This window comes from Littorina saxatilis, linkage group LG2 (genome assembly GCF_037325665.1).
Source record: "Littorina saxatilis isolate snail1 linkage group LG2, US_GU_Lsax_2.0, whole genome shotgun sequence".
In the NCBI taxonomy this organism is placed as follows: domain Eukaryota; kingdom Metazoa; phylum Mollusca; class Gastropoda; order Littorinimorpha; family Littorinidae; genus Littorina; species Littorina saxatilis.
Window position 1 is genome coordinate 25,568,072 of NC_090246.1, and position 18,816 is coordinate 25,586,887.

The 18,816-nt window shown below is 43.2% G+C and overlaps 1 protein-coding gene across 1 annotated transcript; it reads right to left on the bottom strand.

Moving 5' to 3' along the window:
- Positions 1 to 3,672: 3,672 nt before the first annotated feature.
- Positions 3,673 to 7,560, bottom strand: LOC138958592 (glutamate receptor ionotropic, kainate 1-like). The gene is made up of 2 exons (XM_070329790.1): positions 7,317 to 7,560; positions 3,673 to 4,247 (listed from the first exon to the last, which is right to left on the bottom strand). The coding sequence occupies exons 1-2, from the start codon at positions 7,529 to 7,531 to the stop codon at positions 3,992 to 3,994; spliced, it is 471 nt and encodes a 156-aa protein (XP_070185891.1). The 5' UTR covers positions 7,532 to 7,560; the 3' UTR covers positions 3,673 to 3,991.
- Positions 7,561 to 18,816: the final 11,256 nt, after the last annotated feature.

Genomic DNA, 18,816 nt, shown 5'->3' on the forward strand with positions numbered 1-18,816 from the left:
TCTCTCTCTCTCTCTCTCTCTCTCTCTCTCTCTCTCTCTCTCTCTCTCTCTCTCTCTCTCTCTCTCTCTCTCTCTCTCTCTCTCTCTCTCTCTCTCTCTCTCTCTCTTTCTTTCACACACACACACACACACACACACACACACACACACACACAAACACACACACACACTCACACACACACACACATACACACACACTTACACACAAATACACTCAAACAGGCACACACGCACACACAAACACACACACTCACACACACACACATTCAGGCACGCACATAAGCAAACACACGCACGCACACACACATATACATTCACCCACACACTTAGAAAGACACAGACACACACAGACACTAAGACACAGACACACACAGACACTAAGACACAGACACACACAGACACTAAGAAACAAACACGCACACACACACACGCACACACACAGACAAATACACCCACACACCCACGCACACACACACACCCACCCCCCCCCCCCACACACACACACACATTCAGGCATCCTTGCAAGCAAACACACGCATGGACACACACATATACACTCACGCACACTCGTACAAAGAGTCAGACACAGACACAGACAGACAGACAGACAGACAGACAGACAACACACACACACACACACACACACACACACACACGCACGCACACACACACACACACTTTTCTATTGAAAAGTGATGCTTCAGTCCCAATTTGATTTGTTTTCTCCTAAAAATAATTCGACTTTTGATACAGCAAAATGTCAGTGAAATCACAAGGTCAACTCACACAAGAACACAAACAAACAAACAAAATGCAAAAAGGGAAACACAGTTCAAAATGTACGCGCACACAAAGAATACACTATACATCTGACAAAGATATGTGAGTTTTAATGGTGACGTTTTTCATCCTTACCTGAATAAGCGTAAGGTAAAGAACTATGAACACAGTTTATGTACAAAGTATTCAGGTGCAATGCATGTAATACCATGGTAATGCGGGCCATGGAATTAGCATACATTAGCATCAATATGACTTGAACAATATTTTGATAGTTGTCATTTTTTTTTAAATAACTCTGTCAAGTAGTTGTAGTTTATGGAAGTGTTTCTTTCCCTTGTTCCATAGAAACACGGGGGCAAGCCTACGATGTAATGTGTAGCTGGCCTCAGTGCTTAAATTAATAGAAACGCAAAGAAAAACCAGGCAAAGCAACTCCGTCACAAAGTCCTTTATTGTATGTGTCGTATCTGAAAGTTAAATTATATCTGTATTTCTGACAGTAATGAGTAAACAAGCACAATCCCATTATGATGATGCGCACAGCGGTGAATATTTCCCTAATAACATGGACATGATCTCATTCTGACGGAGCAGTTTGTTGAAATTCGATGCGAAGTTCAAAGCATGATGTACACACGACGATGTAAAGACAGTAAGACGAATGCTACGATATTGAAGTCACGTCTTTTTAAACTCTGTGCTATATTTTTTTTTATCGCATTTTTACTGATCACATGACAAAAACAGTTGTTGTCATTGGTCAACTAGGAACTGTATATCAATTGATATCGCGCAGGAAGTTCCCAGTGAATTTGATATCGTGCAGGAAGTAGTTTATCAATTTTAATTTTGAAGAAACAAATCCAACCTGAAGGAAACAAATGTCTCCCTTTTTTTTAAATCACAAATTTATAAATGGAAAGTAATTGCATCAGAAAGATTAAGCTGTGCAATGAATAAAAACAAGCGTTTCCCACACAGCTTTAACAGAGAAGTAGTAGAAAAGAATGTGACAATCTTACCGACTGAGCTAGGTGGAACAACCATAAACAAAACTGACCTTGAAAGTACCAGTACTCAGAAAACTGTGAGATCTCTTGCAGTGTTTCAGCGCACATCACTCACACAAAAAAAGGAATACAATGAGCAGCCGATTTAAACAGTTCGCACCTGCATGAACCATTGTCCACTCTTCTTAGTCGTAGCCAAACAACATCAACCGAAAAACCCTCAGCATCTTTCACACAGTCACAATGCCGTCGAAGGACGCCATTTTGGATGCGTCGTCTGCACTTAGCAGTACTGAGCTTCGACAACATGATTATGCAGTCCGTCGACACCGACAAATACCTGGACGCTTTCTTGGGCACAGAAACTGAGCCAGAGGACTTCACTGACATTGCCTGGCGCACTTCAGTTCCTGCCATCGTTCAGAATTGCCAAATCGCAGTCAAAAAGTCTACGACTGATGAAGTAACTGGGACATTCTTCGCTGTTCCTTCCAACTCCACTGAACTTGTTAGCCTTGGTTTGTGATCTGTTTCGACCGTATATTTTTGTTCTTATTTTCGTTTTAAATACCTTATTTTGTCTGTGAAAAAGAAACAGTTACTAAAAAGTAAAAGTAAGAGCAGCAAAGTTGCGAAAGCAGGAAAGGACAATCCAACATTTCCAACATTAGATACATGGCAGTAGCCTCCCTTGCGTTTGTCTGACTTCTTGAGACTCGGGCTAATGGTTCCTACTGTTCCGAAATCGAATGCAATAAAATCGTTATTGTTAGATTTGACTGTGATATCAACATTTTTCAGTCTGAATGTCTCGAAAGGCTGAATCATATCAAATCTCGGCTTACGCCTCGATCTGATATGATTTCAGCTTTCTCGACATTCAGACTGATAAATGTTGATATCACAGTCAAATCTAACGATAACTAATACTATCGACTCAATGCAGAAGGAAAACAAATTATGTTATTACAAGCTCGTGATGATGGTCATGCCACAAAGCTTCTTCTGGGCTGTATATCTCGTTCTACTTCCATTTCGATAACACATGAAAGCAATAATCCACATTTAGAAAACAAAACATAAAACAACAAAAACCCGTCCCCTCCCAAAAACATCAGTCAAAATAAATACACACACAAAGTTCAAACCACTAACGATAACAAACAAACCAAGCATTTAATTACCACATCAGCCAACAAAAACCACACAGAGGAACTGCAACGTATAACGGCATACTATATACTGAGAAGTTTTCAGTCATGTTGCTTGCAGTGTTACTGCATTGACACTGGTAAAGAAACATTAAAAGAAGTACCCCTTCCAGATAACCGTGCTGTGATCAATGCAGTCAAGTCATCTGAAACATGGCTGTCAACACTTGCCTCGTGTAGACGTCTAATCATGTGGCGCGTATAAACACCGCTGTTATCTGTTATCTTCATGGCCGCCAAGTCGCTGAACAGTTCTTGCAGAGGGGGGTACCATGCCCTGCGTCTTGCATTTTCTTGAAGAGGGCGGTCCTAGAGTAGGTGGTGGCAGGTGGTCTTTGCAACCGCGGGGGGGGGGGGGGGGGGGTCGCATCCGGTCATGCTCTGCGTCTTGTATTCTATCTCTTGACGTCGGGGGTTCTGGAGTAGGTGGTGGGTGGTGGTCATTACAAGGAGGGGTGGGGGTGGGGTCTTATCCGGTTATGCTCTGCGTCTTGCATTCTATCTCTTGAAGTCGGGGATTCTGAAGTAGGTGGTGGGTAGTGGTCATTACAGAGGGGGGGGGAGGGGGGTGTCTTATCCGGTTATGCTCTGCGTCTTGCATTCTAGCTCTTGACGTCGGGGGTTCAGGAGTAGGTGGTGGGTGGTGCTCATTGCAGGGGAGGGGGGGGGTCTCATCCGGTCATGCTCTGCGTCTTTCATTCTAGCTCTTGACGTCGGGGTTTCTGGAGTAGGTGGTGGGTGGTGGTCATGCTCTGCGTCTTGCATCTTTTTGAAGTCGTTTGTCCTGGAGTGGGTGAGTGGGGGTGGTCATAGACGCAGTGTCGCGTGGATTCATCTTAGCGTGCACGCTTCGAGCCTGTCCTTAATTGAGCCCGAAGTCGACGACGCGAAGTATACTTCGCGCAGCTGGCCGCACGGAGCTTCAGCAATGAGTTTTCGGTAAAAAGACTTCGCGAAGTCGACTTCGGGCTGAATTAAGGACCGCCTTTACACTTCCACTGTCCTTCTACTCGCCACCACGGCTTTGCACAGCGGCCAGAGTTTGTTCACTGCCCGTTCTCCCATGAGGATAATGAACGCCAGGACAGTGGACACGGCATACAGAATGAACAGTCCAGCCGTGGAGTCAAGTTTGAGACTCTGAACACTGGTCATAGCCACTTCCTCGCTGCAAACATCCGTAGATGACCACCATTTTCTTCGCCACTTGTGGATCAGGCCTGCTTCCATCAGTTTGATTATGCTGAAATAGATGGAAACAAGTCGTCGCGTAAGACAAAATAACAACATTTAGTCAAGCTGTCGAACTCACAGAATGAAACTGAACGCACTGCATTGTTTTCACCTTACCGCATACTCGTAGTTTCGTCAGTCCACCGCTCGTGGCAAAGGCAGTGAAATCGACAAGCCAGAATTGTGCGGTAATGGTCGGGCTAAGCAGGATAACACGCTTTTCTGTATCTCTATTCTTGTTGGCGTACTGAGTTTGTTTTTAATCCAAACATATCTTATCTATATGTTTTTTTGAATCAGGGACCGATAAGGATAAAGATGAAATTGTTTTTAAATCGATTTCGGAAAATTAATTGTAATCATAATTTTCATATTTTTAATTTTCAGAGCTTGTTTGTAATCCAAATATAACATGTGTATATGTTTTTGGAATCAAAAAATGACGAAGAATAAGATGAAATTGTTTTTGGATCGTTTAATAAAAAAGTAATTTTAATGACAAGTTTCCGATTTTTAATGACCAAATTCATTAAATATTTTTTAAGCCACCAAGCTGAAATGCAATACCAAAGTCCGGCCTTTGTCGAAGATTGCTTTGCCAAAATGTCAATCAATTTGATTGAAAAATGAGGGTGTGACAGTGCCGCCTCAACTTTTACAAAAAGCCGGATATGACGTCATCAAAGGTATTTATCACACCAAAAAAAAAAGTCAGTGGATATCATACCCAGGAAGCCTGCCAAACGGTTGTGTGATGTGTCTAGTGTGTTGGCGAAGTGTCTTGTGCTTGTCACTTCTCGCTTTCAGCCCTCACCGCTGGCTAGCACCGTCTGTCCTTTTTAGGACAATGCGAAAAGAGAGCAGAATGCGTCAGTCTCTCCTGCCAGTACAATAACCTCTCCACAACAAGCCCTATGTAGTGCCTCCATCGCGGCGACAGGCGTAAACTGGGTACCGCAAGGCCCCAGGCTAGACTACAAGGACTCGGAGGAGGTTGGCCCCTAGACGTGCGGCATGCGGGCCCACCGGTGTGTGGAAATGCCCAGGTGCCCACGAACCAACCTCCAGCTATGGGTCAAATAGCCGGGCAGGATAGGCTCGTCAACCCTGGCAGGCAGCTATCCTAAGAGAAGACCACTCTGAATTCAAAACGAGGGTAGAGGAGGCTCATCATCCATGGAAGGAAACTCGTCTAGGAGAAGGAAAACTCCGAAATGAAACCCACGCAGTCCCTCGAAGACGGAACGGCACTGGCCTTTTTTAGGCGGGGAGCAGACCGGGTGCCTACGCTATCCTCGACAAATGGTTGTGTCATCAACGAATACCCAGGAACTTTCATGTGAAGTTTCATGAAGATCGGTCTGATAGTTTTCTCTGAATCGCTCTACACACACACACACACACACACACACACACACACACACACACACACACACACACACACACACACACACACACACACACACACACACATACACCATGACCCTCGTCTCGATTCCCCCTCTATGTTAAAACATTTAGTCAAAACTTGACTAAATGTAAAAAGAAGACTAGTGAGTGAATGGATGTAAACATGAAAATACAGGTGCAATGAATGGATGAATGTATGCATAACAAGCGAAATGCTTAGTTCTTTAGATAGACAGCTAGACAGAGAACGCCAGAGAAAGAAAGAACGCGCGAGAAATAATATGACGTCATTAATCATCATAAAAAATTCATTACACGGTATGTCACGTGCCGTCATTCAGGGCCGGACTAGGCGAAGAGGAGGGGGGGGGTTGCCAGTGGTGGCCCAGGGGGATGTCCGCCCTGGCGGCAGGGGCGGATCAGTTCATTTTATGACTGGGTTTTTTCAAAAGTATATTGTGAAGATATGGGTGTGAAGGCGCGAAGCGCCGAGCCGACGGCGCGAAGCGCCTAGCTTGCTAGGGGGGTCCGGGGGCATGCCCCCCCGGAAAATTTTGAAAAAAAGGATGCAAAATGGTGCAATCTGGTGCATTCTGAGGATGATCATTACCAGTTTCAGGCAGCAGATTTTGTCACTGATTAATACCCCAAAAATTGAAACTCAATGTAAAATAAAGAAATGCAAACCTCATTCAATATTTTTATTTTTTGGCTGGGGGGGGTCCGGAAACCCTGGAACCCACCCCCCCTCGTTGTGGGGGTCAGGGGGCGAAGCCCCCTGAAGCTGACGGGTAGGTCATATTCTGAGATAGGAAAATGGTCGCTCCTTGCATGAAACGGCATAAAATAAGCAATAATAAAAAAAAAATTAAATAAGTAAGGTACATGTTTAGGCTAGGGGGGGGGTTGCGCAACCCCCATAACCCCCCCGGTAGTCCGGCCCTGAGTCATTCCATTCTTTCCATGAGCTTACCATCCCGAAGAAGGCAGTAACGTGCCGAAATACTGATTATAGATATAAACATACCTAACCTGGTTACTAGTGTGTTTTCTTTTTATTTAAACAAGCGAAATGCTGTATAATTATTGTGCGTAAATGGTCAAAACAGTTATAATATCACGAAGAACATAATCGCAGTACCTATCAACATTCACCAGTCTAATGTTCAATCAAATAAATAGACATACCATCAAGTACCTGCTTTCTTTTGCTTTAAGCTTTTGGAAGATATACAACCTGAATTAATTTGACCAGGTAGTGTTTTGTTCAGATTTTTATTCAAACAGATTTCCTATTAATGTGCATTTTCTGAAAACAAACATTAGTTTTAATAGGACCTCCAATCGGATTAGATCATAAAGGGAGGGATAGCCGGACGTTGAGGTCAAATGACGGAAAGGACAAGGTTTTAAAAGAGAATAACGGAGCGTTTTAAACAAGACATATTGCTATACTACAAAACTGTACACCGTAGTTTGTTGAGGCTATAAACATTGCGTGCATAACTGTACTCAGCTTAGATTATGTCTGAAACCCCATGACTCTACAAAGCTGATTTCAAAAGGCCACAATAAATACTCGTTCGACAATGGCTCCAGGCAAGGGCTATACCCTCTTGCACCAAGAAGCCGATGTCTCAATACTCTACACAAATATTATTCTACTTACTTGTTGGACAATGTTTCCAGGATAGGGCTTCCCTCACGCACAAAGAAGCCGAGCCCGTTGTTGTTGAAGTGCTCCTCGGCCTGTACCAGATTCTTGCAGTCCACCTTGGCCAGAAGGTCCAGCTGCTCCCGGTCAGTCAGCAGAGCGTAGGGTCCACTCATAACCAGCTCCATCCCGTTGTCGTTGCCAAGGACTATTGGCGCCTGCTGTATCATTTCGTAGATCTTCTTTTGAATAGGTGTCTCCGCATTCTACAAGGAAATAGAGAAAGATAACATCATGGTCTAGATTTAAAATCCCATTGTAAATTCCGAAAGAATGTCTTTGCCTTGTGAGGCTCTCAATGCCCCACCGAACACAAATACCGCGACAGAACATCACTTGCTGTTAAAGAGTGTACATCACACAATACGTATGGTGGGTTACTGTAAAATGATCTTTGCAAAACCACGAGTAGCCTCTAAATCGACTTTTTACTGTTTAAGGTCTGACTTTTTCATGGATTGAAGTTGTGTCCTGTCTGTGGGTTGGTTTATTGCTAGTTAAACCTGCATTGTGTCCTTTTTTTTTCTCTTAAAAGAATATTTTTGAATCTCTTCTGCACCGATGCCTTCCTAATCTATAAATGAAAGAGCCTATCCTAGAAGTCCCGAGGAATGAAAGCATTCGACTTCTACCCCTGGCGACGAAAGGAATGAGCAGAAACAATGAGAAGCATGCACGGTTGGTTGTGTTGTGTTGTAGAGGTTTTTTCGTCTTCTTTGTTGTTGTTTTTTATGCGCGAATGAGTGCGTGCTGCTTGCGTATGTGTGTGTGTGTGTGTGTGTGTGTGTGTGTGTGTGTGTGGTTGTGAGTGTGTGTGTGTGTGTGTGTGTGTGTGTGTGTGTGTGTGTGCGCGCGCGCGCATGTTACTGTTGCTGTGGTTATTGTTTCGATGGCAGTGTGCCACTCCGTGAAGGAAGTTCGTGATCATTTGTTTTTGAAATGCCATTTCGACTGCGCAGAGATAAAACTGCCGGGGATAAAACAAAATAACAAAATAAATAAAAACATGTTTTTTTTTCAATTAGGTTCCGTGATTATTGGAAAAAAAGTCAACAGTTATTTCTCATTTAAGGGCAGAATGATTAATCATCTTGTTATTTTGCTGACGCAACAGTATCCTTGGTAACTCTTAAATACTTAATGCCCAAGCATTGGGGAACCATTAGGACAATTTGTTTAAGTGCGGCAGCGGAGAACAATGAGTTATCGAAGTTCGTGTATTGGCCCTTGGAACGGCTGGCCACCGTTGCAAGACATTTGTTTTACTAGGTCTGGAGAATAAACAGTAATAAACACACACCATGTATTGCGCTGGGGAAGGGCGTTACGCGTACTGTTCAATGTATACCCGGTATTACGCTCTGGCAAATAAGCCCACTACTAGAAAGAACAAGCTAATCAGCGTATGAAGACCAGATCGAACCAGAAATGTATAGCCGCTGTATTTCTTGTGTTTGCTAAAACCGTAAGCCTGCCTTTGATCTTTCTCGTCTAGTAATGAGTATGGTTACGTTCCTACTCCAAGTAGTTGATTCCAATCAACAGGTAGTTAACTTAAAACCAGTTTCGTTATTAGATCAATTGCATCATACTGTCTCGAAAAATTAGATCATATGTTGAGCTGATTTACTCATTAAGTGTGCCGGAACTAAAAAAGAAACTTTGTTCAGTTGTATAGGATGTTCGGGTGGATAATCTGAGAATAAAAACTGAGTTAAAACAATAAAACGTTCAACATTATGTTCGATCCTGCTTACTCTTTAATGTGTAAAAGTACACATGTGTAAAGTAAAACTCTTGAGTAGTAGTAGTATTATTGTCTGAACATCTTTAGTTTTTTTTTCTTTAACCTATTTAACTCCCTATATCGGTGCCCTACGTGATCATCAACATTGTCAAGTTAGATGTTAGCTCGATTAGTAAAACCAATACATTTAAATACCGGCACGGTTGGCCTAGTGGTAAGGCGTCCGCCCCGTGATCGGGAGGTCGTGGGTTCGAACCCCGGCCGGGTCATACCTCAGACTTTAAAATTGGCAATCTAGTGGCTGCTCCGCCTGGCGTTTGACATTATGGGGTTAGTGCTAGGACTGGCTGGTCCGGTGTCAGAATAATGTGACTGGGTGAGACATGAAGCCTGTGCTGCGACTTCTGTCTTGTGTGTGGCGCACGTTATTTGTCAAAGCAGCACCGCCCTGATATGGCCCTTCGTGGTCGGCTGGGCGTTAAACAAACAAACACAAAATACATTTAAAGTCTACATTGTACACAGAGAAACAACTCAACTCTTTCCACCTTGTTATGTACCTCTCAATTACAAACGTTTTTCTTCTGGTTCCAGATTCTAGAATAGATTTTTTGTTTTAGAGATATCTCTATCGCGGGTTTAATGACAAGTAAAGCCCCTTAAAAACAGCGAGGCAAATATTAAATGATAAATAAGTGGCGGCAAGCAATCATGGGCGTCACAGTGATAAATGAGATCCAAGGTGCATTGTATGTTATGTTTCGTGAGTATGACACATTTTTCTTTCGAATAATTATACGCACATTGAAGGTCATTATTTTACTACTAACTGCCACCATGGTTGCTTGCCTCAAATGATCAGTGACCCTATTGGGGTAAGGCAACCACACATCACGGATGGAAACAAACCGTACGCGTAATTTATTTTAGGCATGTGAACGCATAAAATCATTCCATGCATCTTCACCCCCTCGCCAAGAATGGACGCAGCCAGTGCACACTTTGATTGGCATGTGTTCACAAACCTGAAAAAGTGTGTAGAGGTTGGAGCCATTCTTGATTAGGGGGAGGATGTGTGACTGTTGGGCCAGGTCGCTGATGCTGTTGATGGGGATGTCAGCCATGTTGATGGTGAGGAAGGCCGCCAGGCTGGCAGTGTAGGAGGCTGCCGTCAGTATGTTGAAGACCCACCACAGTCCCAGCACCACCCGTCCTGCTATGCTGTGCGGGAATCTCTCTGCTCCTGTGCAACGAGAGAAAAGAGAGAACGTTAACCCTTCCTGCTACACTGTTCTGGTAACTCTCTGCTCCTGCGAAAAGAGAGAACAGAGAGAACGTTAGAATAGTAAAGTCACACAGTGTTTTGAAGACCACCTACTGTCCCAGCACCACCCTTCCTGCTACACTGTGTTGGTATATCTCTGCTCCTACGCAACGAGAGGAAAGAGAGAACGTTAAAATAGTAAAGGCATAAAGTCTGTTGAAGACCCATCCAGGGCCGGACTACCGGGGGGTTATGGGGGTTGCGCAACCCCCCCCCCCCCCCTAGCCTAAGCATGTACCTTACTTATTTAATTTTTTTTTTATTATTGCTTATTTTATGCCGTTTCATGCAAGGAGCGACCATTTTCCTATCTCAGAATATGACCTACCCGTCAGCTTCAGGGGCTTCGCCCCCTGACCCCCACAACGAGGGGGGGGGGGTGGGGGGTGGGTGGGTTCTAGGGTTTCCGGACCCCCTCCCCCCAGCCAAAAAATAAAAATATTGAATGAGGTATGCATTTCTTTATTTTACATTGAGTTTCAATTTTTGGGGTATTAATCAGTGACAAAATCTGCTGCCTGAAACTGGTAATGATCATCCTCAGAATGCACCAGATTGCACCATTTTGCATCCTTTTTTTCAAAATTTTCCGGGGGGGCATGCCCCCGGACCCCCCTAGCAAGCTAGGCGCTTCGCGCCGTCGGCTCGGCGCGAAGCGCCTTCACACCCATATCTGCACAATATACTTTTGAAAAACACCAGTCATAAAATGAAATGATCCACCCCTGCCGCCAGGGGGGACATCCCCCTGGCCCACCACTGGCAACCCCCCCCCCCTCCTCTTCGCCTAGTCCGGCCCTGCCATCACAGTCCCAGCACCAACCTTTCTGCAAACACTGTGCGGGTATATATCTGCTCCTGTGCACCGAAAGGCTAAAAAAGGAAAATTATGCGATGACAATGTCTAACAGAAGAAAAAAAGCAATGCCAAGTTCCCATATGTATCTATAAGGTCGTATACACAACAAAAGACGTGCGAATCAGCCATTACCTTGCTCCATGAAGGATCCTAACACCACCCAGAAACTGTCCCACATACTCTCGATCCATCGGTCCGGGTGCTTCTCGTCGGGTGTGGCCTGGATCGGACTGAATCTGCGACAGATGACAAGTGTGCATACCCAACATATTTTCAATGAAACTCTTTCACACCAACATGATAAAACTCCAAACAGTATAGTTCATATGTGCGACAACATGTTTGTCTGGGTCTACACAGAAAAACACTTCCAGAGCACTGTCCCTGTGGGACCAGGTTTAAGTCAAACAAAAATTGTTTTCAATTTAAAAAATGTTTTGTTTTGCCTGATACACCCAACAGAAAAAACCGACTCTAAATGGTATTGCATCAATTGGACAAAACTCTTTTATATTGTAAAAACAGCTTGCCGCATGTCTATAACAATAACATTCACATTACAGACCGAACAGCCAATAAACACACTAAGTCAACGTTGAAGCAGCCTTCACAACACAGAGACAGAGTGATAACCCTGTCAGAATATTCTGTTGGTGTTGTTGTTTTTTAAATTAACAAGAAATTCCTCTGAGGTAGGAAAAACACCCCCGTCAAAGGGAAATAACCTTCTCAGTTGGTGGCAGTGACTGAGTGAGAATGGTTATTTCCCTTTGACCATGAAGATGTCCCTCTCTAAGTCCTTGTATAATCTTAATCCACCAATAACTCCCTAACCGTGTGTTTGACTGGTCCCAATTTTTGTAAGGACCGTCTCAGGAATGTATAGAACCTGTTCACCAAGTTTGGTGACGATCGGTCCGTTCATTCTTGAGATCTATATGCGAACACAAACAAACAAACAAACAAACAAACAAACACATCGAGCGAAACCTATACACACCCCTATACTGGGGGTGTAAATAGTTAAATGACGGATGTCTATCGCCTTGCTTAGACCTTCCTACAAACAACATATTTGAATACCCCATGGGTTCAATAAGTTCACATTTCTCCCATCATCTCTCCCTATACCCTCACATCCATTCCTATCCATTTGTTTTTACTTTTGCTCATAACTTGAATGAATTTGTCATCTACAAGTATCTCTAAAGCACGGCGAACTCGATACTCGCCGACCCCCCACACATGTTCACTGTGAACGACCATCACGAGGTGTGAGGCCATTAGATACACTCACTTATTAATTAATCCAAACACTAAGCCGATGAGGATGACCAGTCCGGCCAGGGTCAGCCAGACGTTGACGGTGAAGGGCATCAGGGTTCGGAACATCTTAGCCGTGGTGTCCTCAAACCGCATCATCAGCAGCCCCGCGGCGCTCTCCATGAAAGGCTTGGTGAAGTCCACCGCTGTTTCCCGCTCTGCCGTCACACTGATTGGTCCTATCGCCATGTCAATCTCCTACAAATACAATGGAATGACATACATCTCATCAGTAGCCCCAGGGCACTTTCCACATAACGCTTGGTGAAGTCCACCACTGTGCCCCGCTCTGCAATCACACTGATTGGTTCAATGGCCATGTCAATCTCCTAATGAATTAAAACTCAGCAGCAGCCCCACAGCTCTCTCCATAAGGCTTAGGTCCAAGGCTGTCTCCCGCACATAGCGCAGCAACAACCCCGTCACCTCCCCTCCTGTGGTCTGGTGCCCTCCCTCCCTCCCTCCCTCCCTCCCTCCCTTCTCCTCCTAATAGCGTAACATCAACGACAAGTCCCTCTTAGGCATCGTACCTGTGGGACAGGAACCATCAACCATCGCTGTCTCCCGCTTGCTTCCTATCCTACATGATGATTCCAATAAGGGACATAGCTAGTCCCTAATAGGAACCATCCTGTGGGACAGGAAGCAACTACTTAACTGTCCCCCGCTCTGAGGCCACGCTGGTTGGCGTTATGTCAACTCTATCCACGGATGTCTTCCGCTCTGCGGTCGCGGCGATTTTGTCCAATCGCCTTGTCCATCTCATGAGAGAGAAAACAAAAAGTGTCCAGAGAAGTTTATCCCTGTCTCCAAAACACATCTACCTAATCTCAATTGCACGTATTCTTTTGAAATAGTAAACGCAGCTAACGAAGACCTAGAGCAAATGTTAACGTACTTGAAAAGCTCTGTTTTCTAATGTGTGCAGCAAAAGCCTGAATATAATTATGATTTAACTAATCTAGAACAATGTTGTCAACAAAGAGACACATACCCATTTTTGCTGCGGAGCTTCATAAAAAGTCCGACCTCGCCTATTATTAAAAAAAGGCATATTGCAGCAGCAGCATTCTTGTTCGGCCTTTCCTGTGTTTGTGCTATATGGAGCTGTGAGTTGTCTGTTATAATTTGGTTTTGTTTAGCTACTTACCCCTCGAACAGCCATGCCAACGAGTCCGTTCCATGATCCGTCTTCGTTTGGTGCTCCCCACAGGTTGTCCACGGATCGTCGTATTTCGTACCTGCAAAGTAAGCGAAACTTATAATGTGTCTATGTATAGCCTATAGCCTTTGAAGCTCGGACGACTGTTGTTGTTACAGCTCCGTTTTGAGTTTATTAAATCGGCCAGGATCACCATAATATGGGTGCCTTGACTAACTTAAAACAAAATCAGCTGGTCCATCATCTATTATAATGTGAGATCGTCATTAAAAAAGAAGGTAATTAATCGCTCAGTTTATTATACTTTTGGCGGAAAGGACAGTAATTGTGCCAGTCACAAGACTAAATCCAGGTTGTATCGCATGAATGAATCATGTCTAATGCCTGGTCGAAGAGCTGAACAAAGCGGAATACGTGTACTGTAGTTTCATTATAGTGAACGAATATGTAATTTCTAAACATTCACGTCACATGTCAATGAATTCAATCTTTTTAGTATATTGTATAATGGTGAACTGTGGACCTCCCACCCCGCCCCCTCCTCCAGCACCACCCTCTTTTAAAAGTTTGCAATTAGAATCAATCAATCAATATGAGGCTTATATCGCGCGCATTCCGTGGGTACAGTTCTAAGCGCAGGGATTTTTAAAAACAAATTTTTATTTTTTTAATTTTTTTTATGCAATTTATATCGCGCACATATTCAAGGCGCAGGGATTTATTTATGCCGTGTGAGATGGAATTTTTTTACACAATACATCACGCATTCACATCGGCCAGCAGATCGCAGCCATTTCGGCGCATATCCTACTGTTCACGGCCTATTATTCCAAGTCACACGGGTAGTTTGGTGGACTTTTTTTTATCTGTGCCTATACAATTTTGCCAGGAAAGACCCTTTTGTCAATCGTGGGATCTTTAACGTGCATACCCCAATGTAGTGTACACGAAGAGACCTTGGTTTATCGTCTCATCCGAAAGACTAGCACTTGAACCCACCACCTAGGTTAGGAAAGGGGGGCGAAAATTGCTAATTAGTTTGCAATTAGACGATTCCATTGTATTCATGACAGCTAGTTGAATTTAACGGTGGTTGGTTGGTTGATGGGGTTTTATGTCCCGCTGCATTAAGTCTATACCGAAGATATAGCTTTGAAATCCGTTTGCAAAGATTTGCAATAGCCAATGTCAAGCAGAACATATTATAACTCAGAACAAAGGACAATTAATTTGCAAACATAAAAAAGGACTTCAATATCAGATTTTTAAAAATCAGCATGGAAAATTTCATGTAAATGTACATGATTTGGTTTGCAATGGTAATGTTTAAAGTAAATTCCCAGATATCGGTCCAGGAAGAAACAAGAAATTCCTATGAGGTAGGAAAAACACCCCCGTCAAAGGGAAATAACCTTCTCAGTTGGTGGCAGTGACTGAGTGAGAATGGTTATTTCCCTTTGACCATGAAGATGTCCCTGTATAAGTCCTTGTATAATTTTAATCCACCAATAACTCCCTAACCGTGTGTTTGACTGGTCCCAATTTTTGTAAGGACCGTCTCAGGAATGTATAGAACCTGTTCACCAAGTTTGGTGACGATCGGTCCGTTCATTCTTGAGATCTATATGCGAACACAAACACACAAACAAACACCCAAACAAACACATCGAGCGAAACCTATACACACCCCTATACCGGGGGTGTAAAGATGTAGTTGCTGATGTCACGATATTTATATTGTCCTATATTGGAAACTAAAAGTGGTATAAACTCACTTGAATCCCATTCGCAGGGAAAGTTCCTCCAACATATCCACGCAGAAACCTTTCCATGTGTTGTTTTCCAGAACTGTAAACGGCGGGGCCTGGATGTTACAGAAACAAAAACGACAAACACATTCGTAAAACAGCATGCACTACTAAAACAGGCAAAACTACACAAGAAAGGTTGTTTTTTTCAAATATAGTTATGTTAATAAGTTACATTGTCTAACAATAATCAAAACTCGTGTGTCATGCCAAATTGAATGCACGTGATTCTTATCGGCAGACTGAAAAAGAGGGGTCGCGTGCAATTTACACGAATAATTAATGAGCAGACAAATGCTGTATTTCAGACAGCCCCCTGTGCAATCATGTCAAACGTGTAGGGTATTTGGGTCACACTTTAAAGAGAAAACCAGATGTAAACATGTTCTTGAGTTTTGGGTTCACTGTCTTACAGTGATGATTATACTTACTTCTTCTGTGCCGACGATGAGGCTTTTGTTGGCGACCAGCAGTTCCGGTGAAAACTTGCGTCTCAGTTCTGTTGACATGGTCAGTCCAGCACTGATGTTCCAGTGTCCAGAGTGACGTGCTCCTTCTGCGTCGGACACTGTGATGTCAAAGTGGCCGGTGCTAAGGTAGCCGCGGTCGTCAAACTTGTTCTGAAACATGTCATATTACCTATGAAGGTTTTTGTGGTTGCGAATTGTTGATTTGCTTTTTTAATTTCTGTGGGTTTTTTTTCTTCTTCTGAACGCTCTCTCTCTCTGTCTCTCTCTCTCGCTCAAATACGGCTTTGACCAAGTTTGGATTCAACAAGGCGTTGGAAATGAAAATGCGTTCATAACGGAATTCAAGAACAGACTAGTCACATTATACAAGCAAGAGTGGATAGAAACAGTACAAAGTAAAGAACGATTCCTTTTCTATAGCACTTTCAAGTCAGCCTTATCTATGTCTTCATACTTAAATGACCTGAAGCACGTCAAAGCAAGAAACTGCCTGATGAGGCTAAGACTTGGTGTCTCGCCACTCAAAGTACATCGATTACGACACACTCGGTCGTCAACTGCTGAAGATTACTTGTGTCCATTCTGCGCAAACGAGACCGAAGATGAAATTCACTTTGTTTTGAAATGTCCAAAATATGCTGGTATTCGCGAGTACTACATACCTGCAAAATATTACAACCGCCCATCAAGCTTTAAACTGGCGCTACTTCTAGCGACACCAAACAGATCAATATTACTTAGACTTGCAACCTTCATCATGAACGCGTTTAAAATACGCAGTGAGTGGGGACAGTGAATATGAGATATTGCACGATCTTGTTTTATGTGTATGCTATTTTTGCTGCTTTCTGTCGATTGCTTAAAAAACAGTAATAAAGTTTTGTCTTTTTTGAAAACGTTAATGTGATGCTATGTATCAGAGATGCAACGATTATGCATATAACTGCTTGCAGATTTGCGTGTGAAAGGGCATGTGAAGGTGATAGATGGAGTGATGAATAGATGGATGACGGATGAATGGTTGGACAGTCAGACGGTTGATTAGATGGATGGAGGACAGAGGGACACGAGATGGATAGAAGGATGGATGGATGGCTGGCTGGCTGGATGGATGGATGGATGGACAGAGAGACATGAGTGAAGTGCGACAGAGACTGGATTTTGTGCTGATGCTTACTGTCCTTTTCCAAACGTTTTGCTGTTGTAAATGCCTGTTTCCACAGTCGTCATGTCGACTGTCATTACGATGAGGATGATTTATTTTAGTATGATTAATATTACAATGATTATTTTTCATGAAGCATGAATGATGAAAATGTGTACACCCCGAATTGAAATGGGCCCAAGGCCCAATCAATAAACCATCCAGACTCCAGACTCTCTCTCTCTCTCTCTCTCTCTCTCTCTGTCTCTCTCTCTGTCTCTGTCTGTCTGTCTGTCTGTCTGTCTGTCTGTCTGTCTGTCTGTCTGTCTGTCTCTCTCTCTCTCTCTCTGTCCGTCTCTGTCTCTCTGTCTGTCTCTGTCTCTCTCATTTTCTCTTCCCCTCAATCTCTCTGTCTGTCTCTCCCTCTCTCTGTCTGTCTCTCCCTCTCTCTTTCTCTCTCTCTCTCTCTCTCTCTCTCTCTCTCCCTCTCCCTGTCTCTCTCTCTCTCTCTCTCTCTCTCTCTCTCTCTCTCTCTCTCTCTCTCTCTCTCTCTCTCCTTTTTCTCTTTGCTTTAAGGAAATGGACAACCATAGTTCCTTAGGAAAATAATTTATAAAACATACGTCTTTCTAAAGGAGTTGGTGGTTAGCTTGAGCGGTTCAGATAATATAAACAAATGTGGAAAACACGTAATTTTTGTTTCCGAACAAAAGCAAACCATTCGCTGCTTTAAAAGAATGGAAAATATCAACCAAAATTCAAGAGAAGCTTTAAAACAATGTCTGACATGTTCAACATAATTGCATGTCCAACTTACTCTGGACAATTCCGTTCTCAGCTGATCAGCCACCGAAGAAACGCCGACTGTTCCGTTTCCACAATCAGCGCTAGCATTGAAGGTGTTTAGATTAGGCCTTTCCAAGAGATGTTTCAATGTCTCTGCAATCAGCTGAAGAACCGTGTTAAGTTGAGAGCTCTGCAAAGAAATATGGATACAGAATACATGTAAGTATTTGCAGACAAAATAATTCAACGTGCATTTTTGTGTCGACTATGAATCCCGAAGAGAAAATCAATGGACATGCAATGAGCAGGTTTTTGTGTGTGTTGAGCGGGCATAATGTTATGTAAAAGGTGTCCACTAGCATGAACTTAAGGTCATGCATAATGGTGGATTCTCGTTTGTTAAACGTGATCCTTTAATTGGCAAACGTTTAATGTCTGGTATGTTCATACACCGATCGATATCGGTTTGAAATTAGGTTAATTAAGCCATTTTTGTTTAAAGTTGTTGAAAGCTCTTGAAATGCAACACTGCTGTTGCAGGGTTTTTTTTCTCTATAAAGGCAAGACACAGTGCATACTAACACGGACAACCATGAAGAAGATGACTAGCTCTTCTTTAATCACAATGTCTAGAAGTGTAGACATAAACACACCTTAAATAAAATATCAGTATAACGACGATATGCAAAATACGCAAGACTTCCTTTTGATAAAGCTGTATTTTCTCTTTCTTTGAGACCTCGACAGTTTCAGTTTCAGGCAACCCATTGGAATCGTTAGGCTTATTAACATTGAGTCATTAAAAGCAGAAGCCTACATTTTTCTCACTATG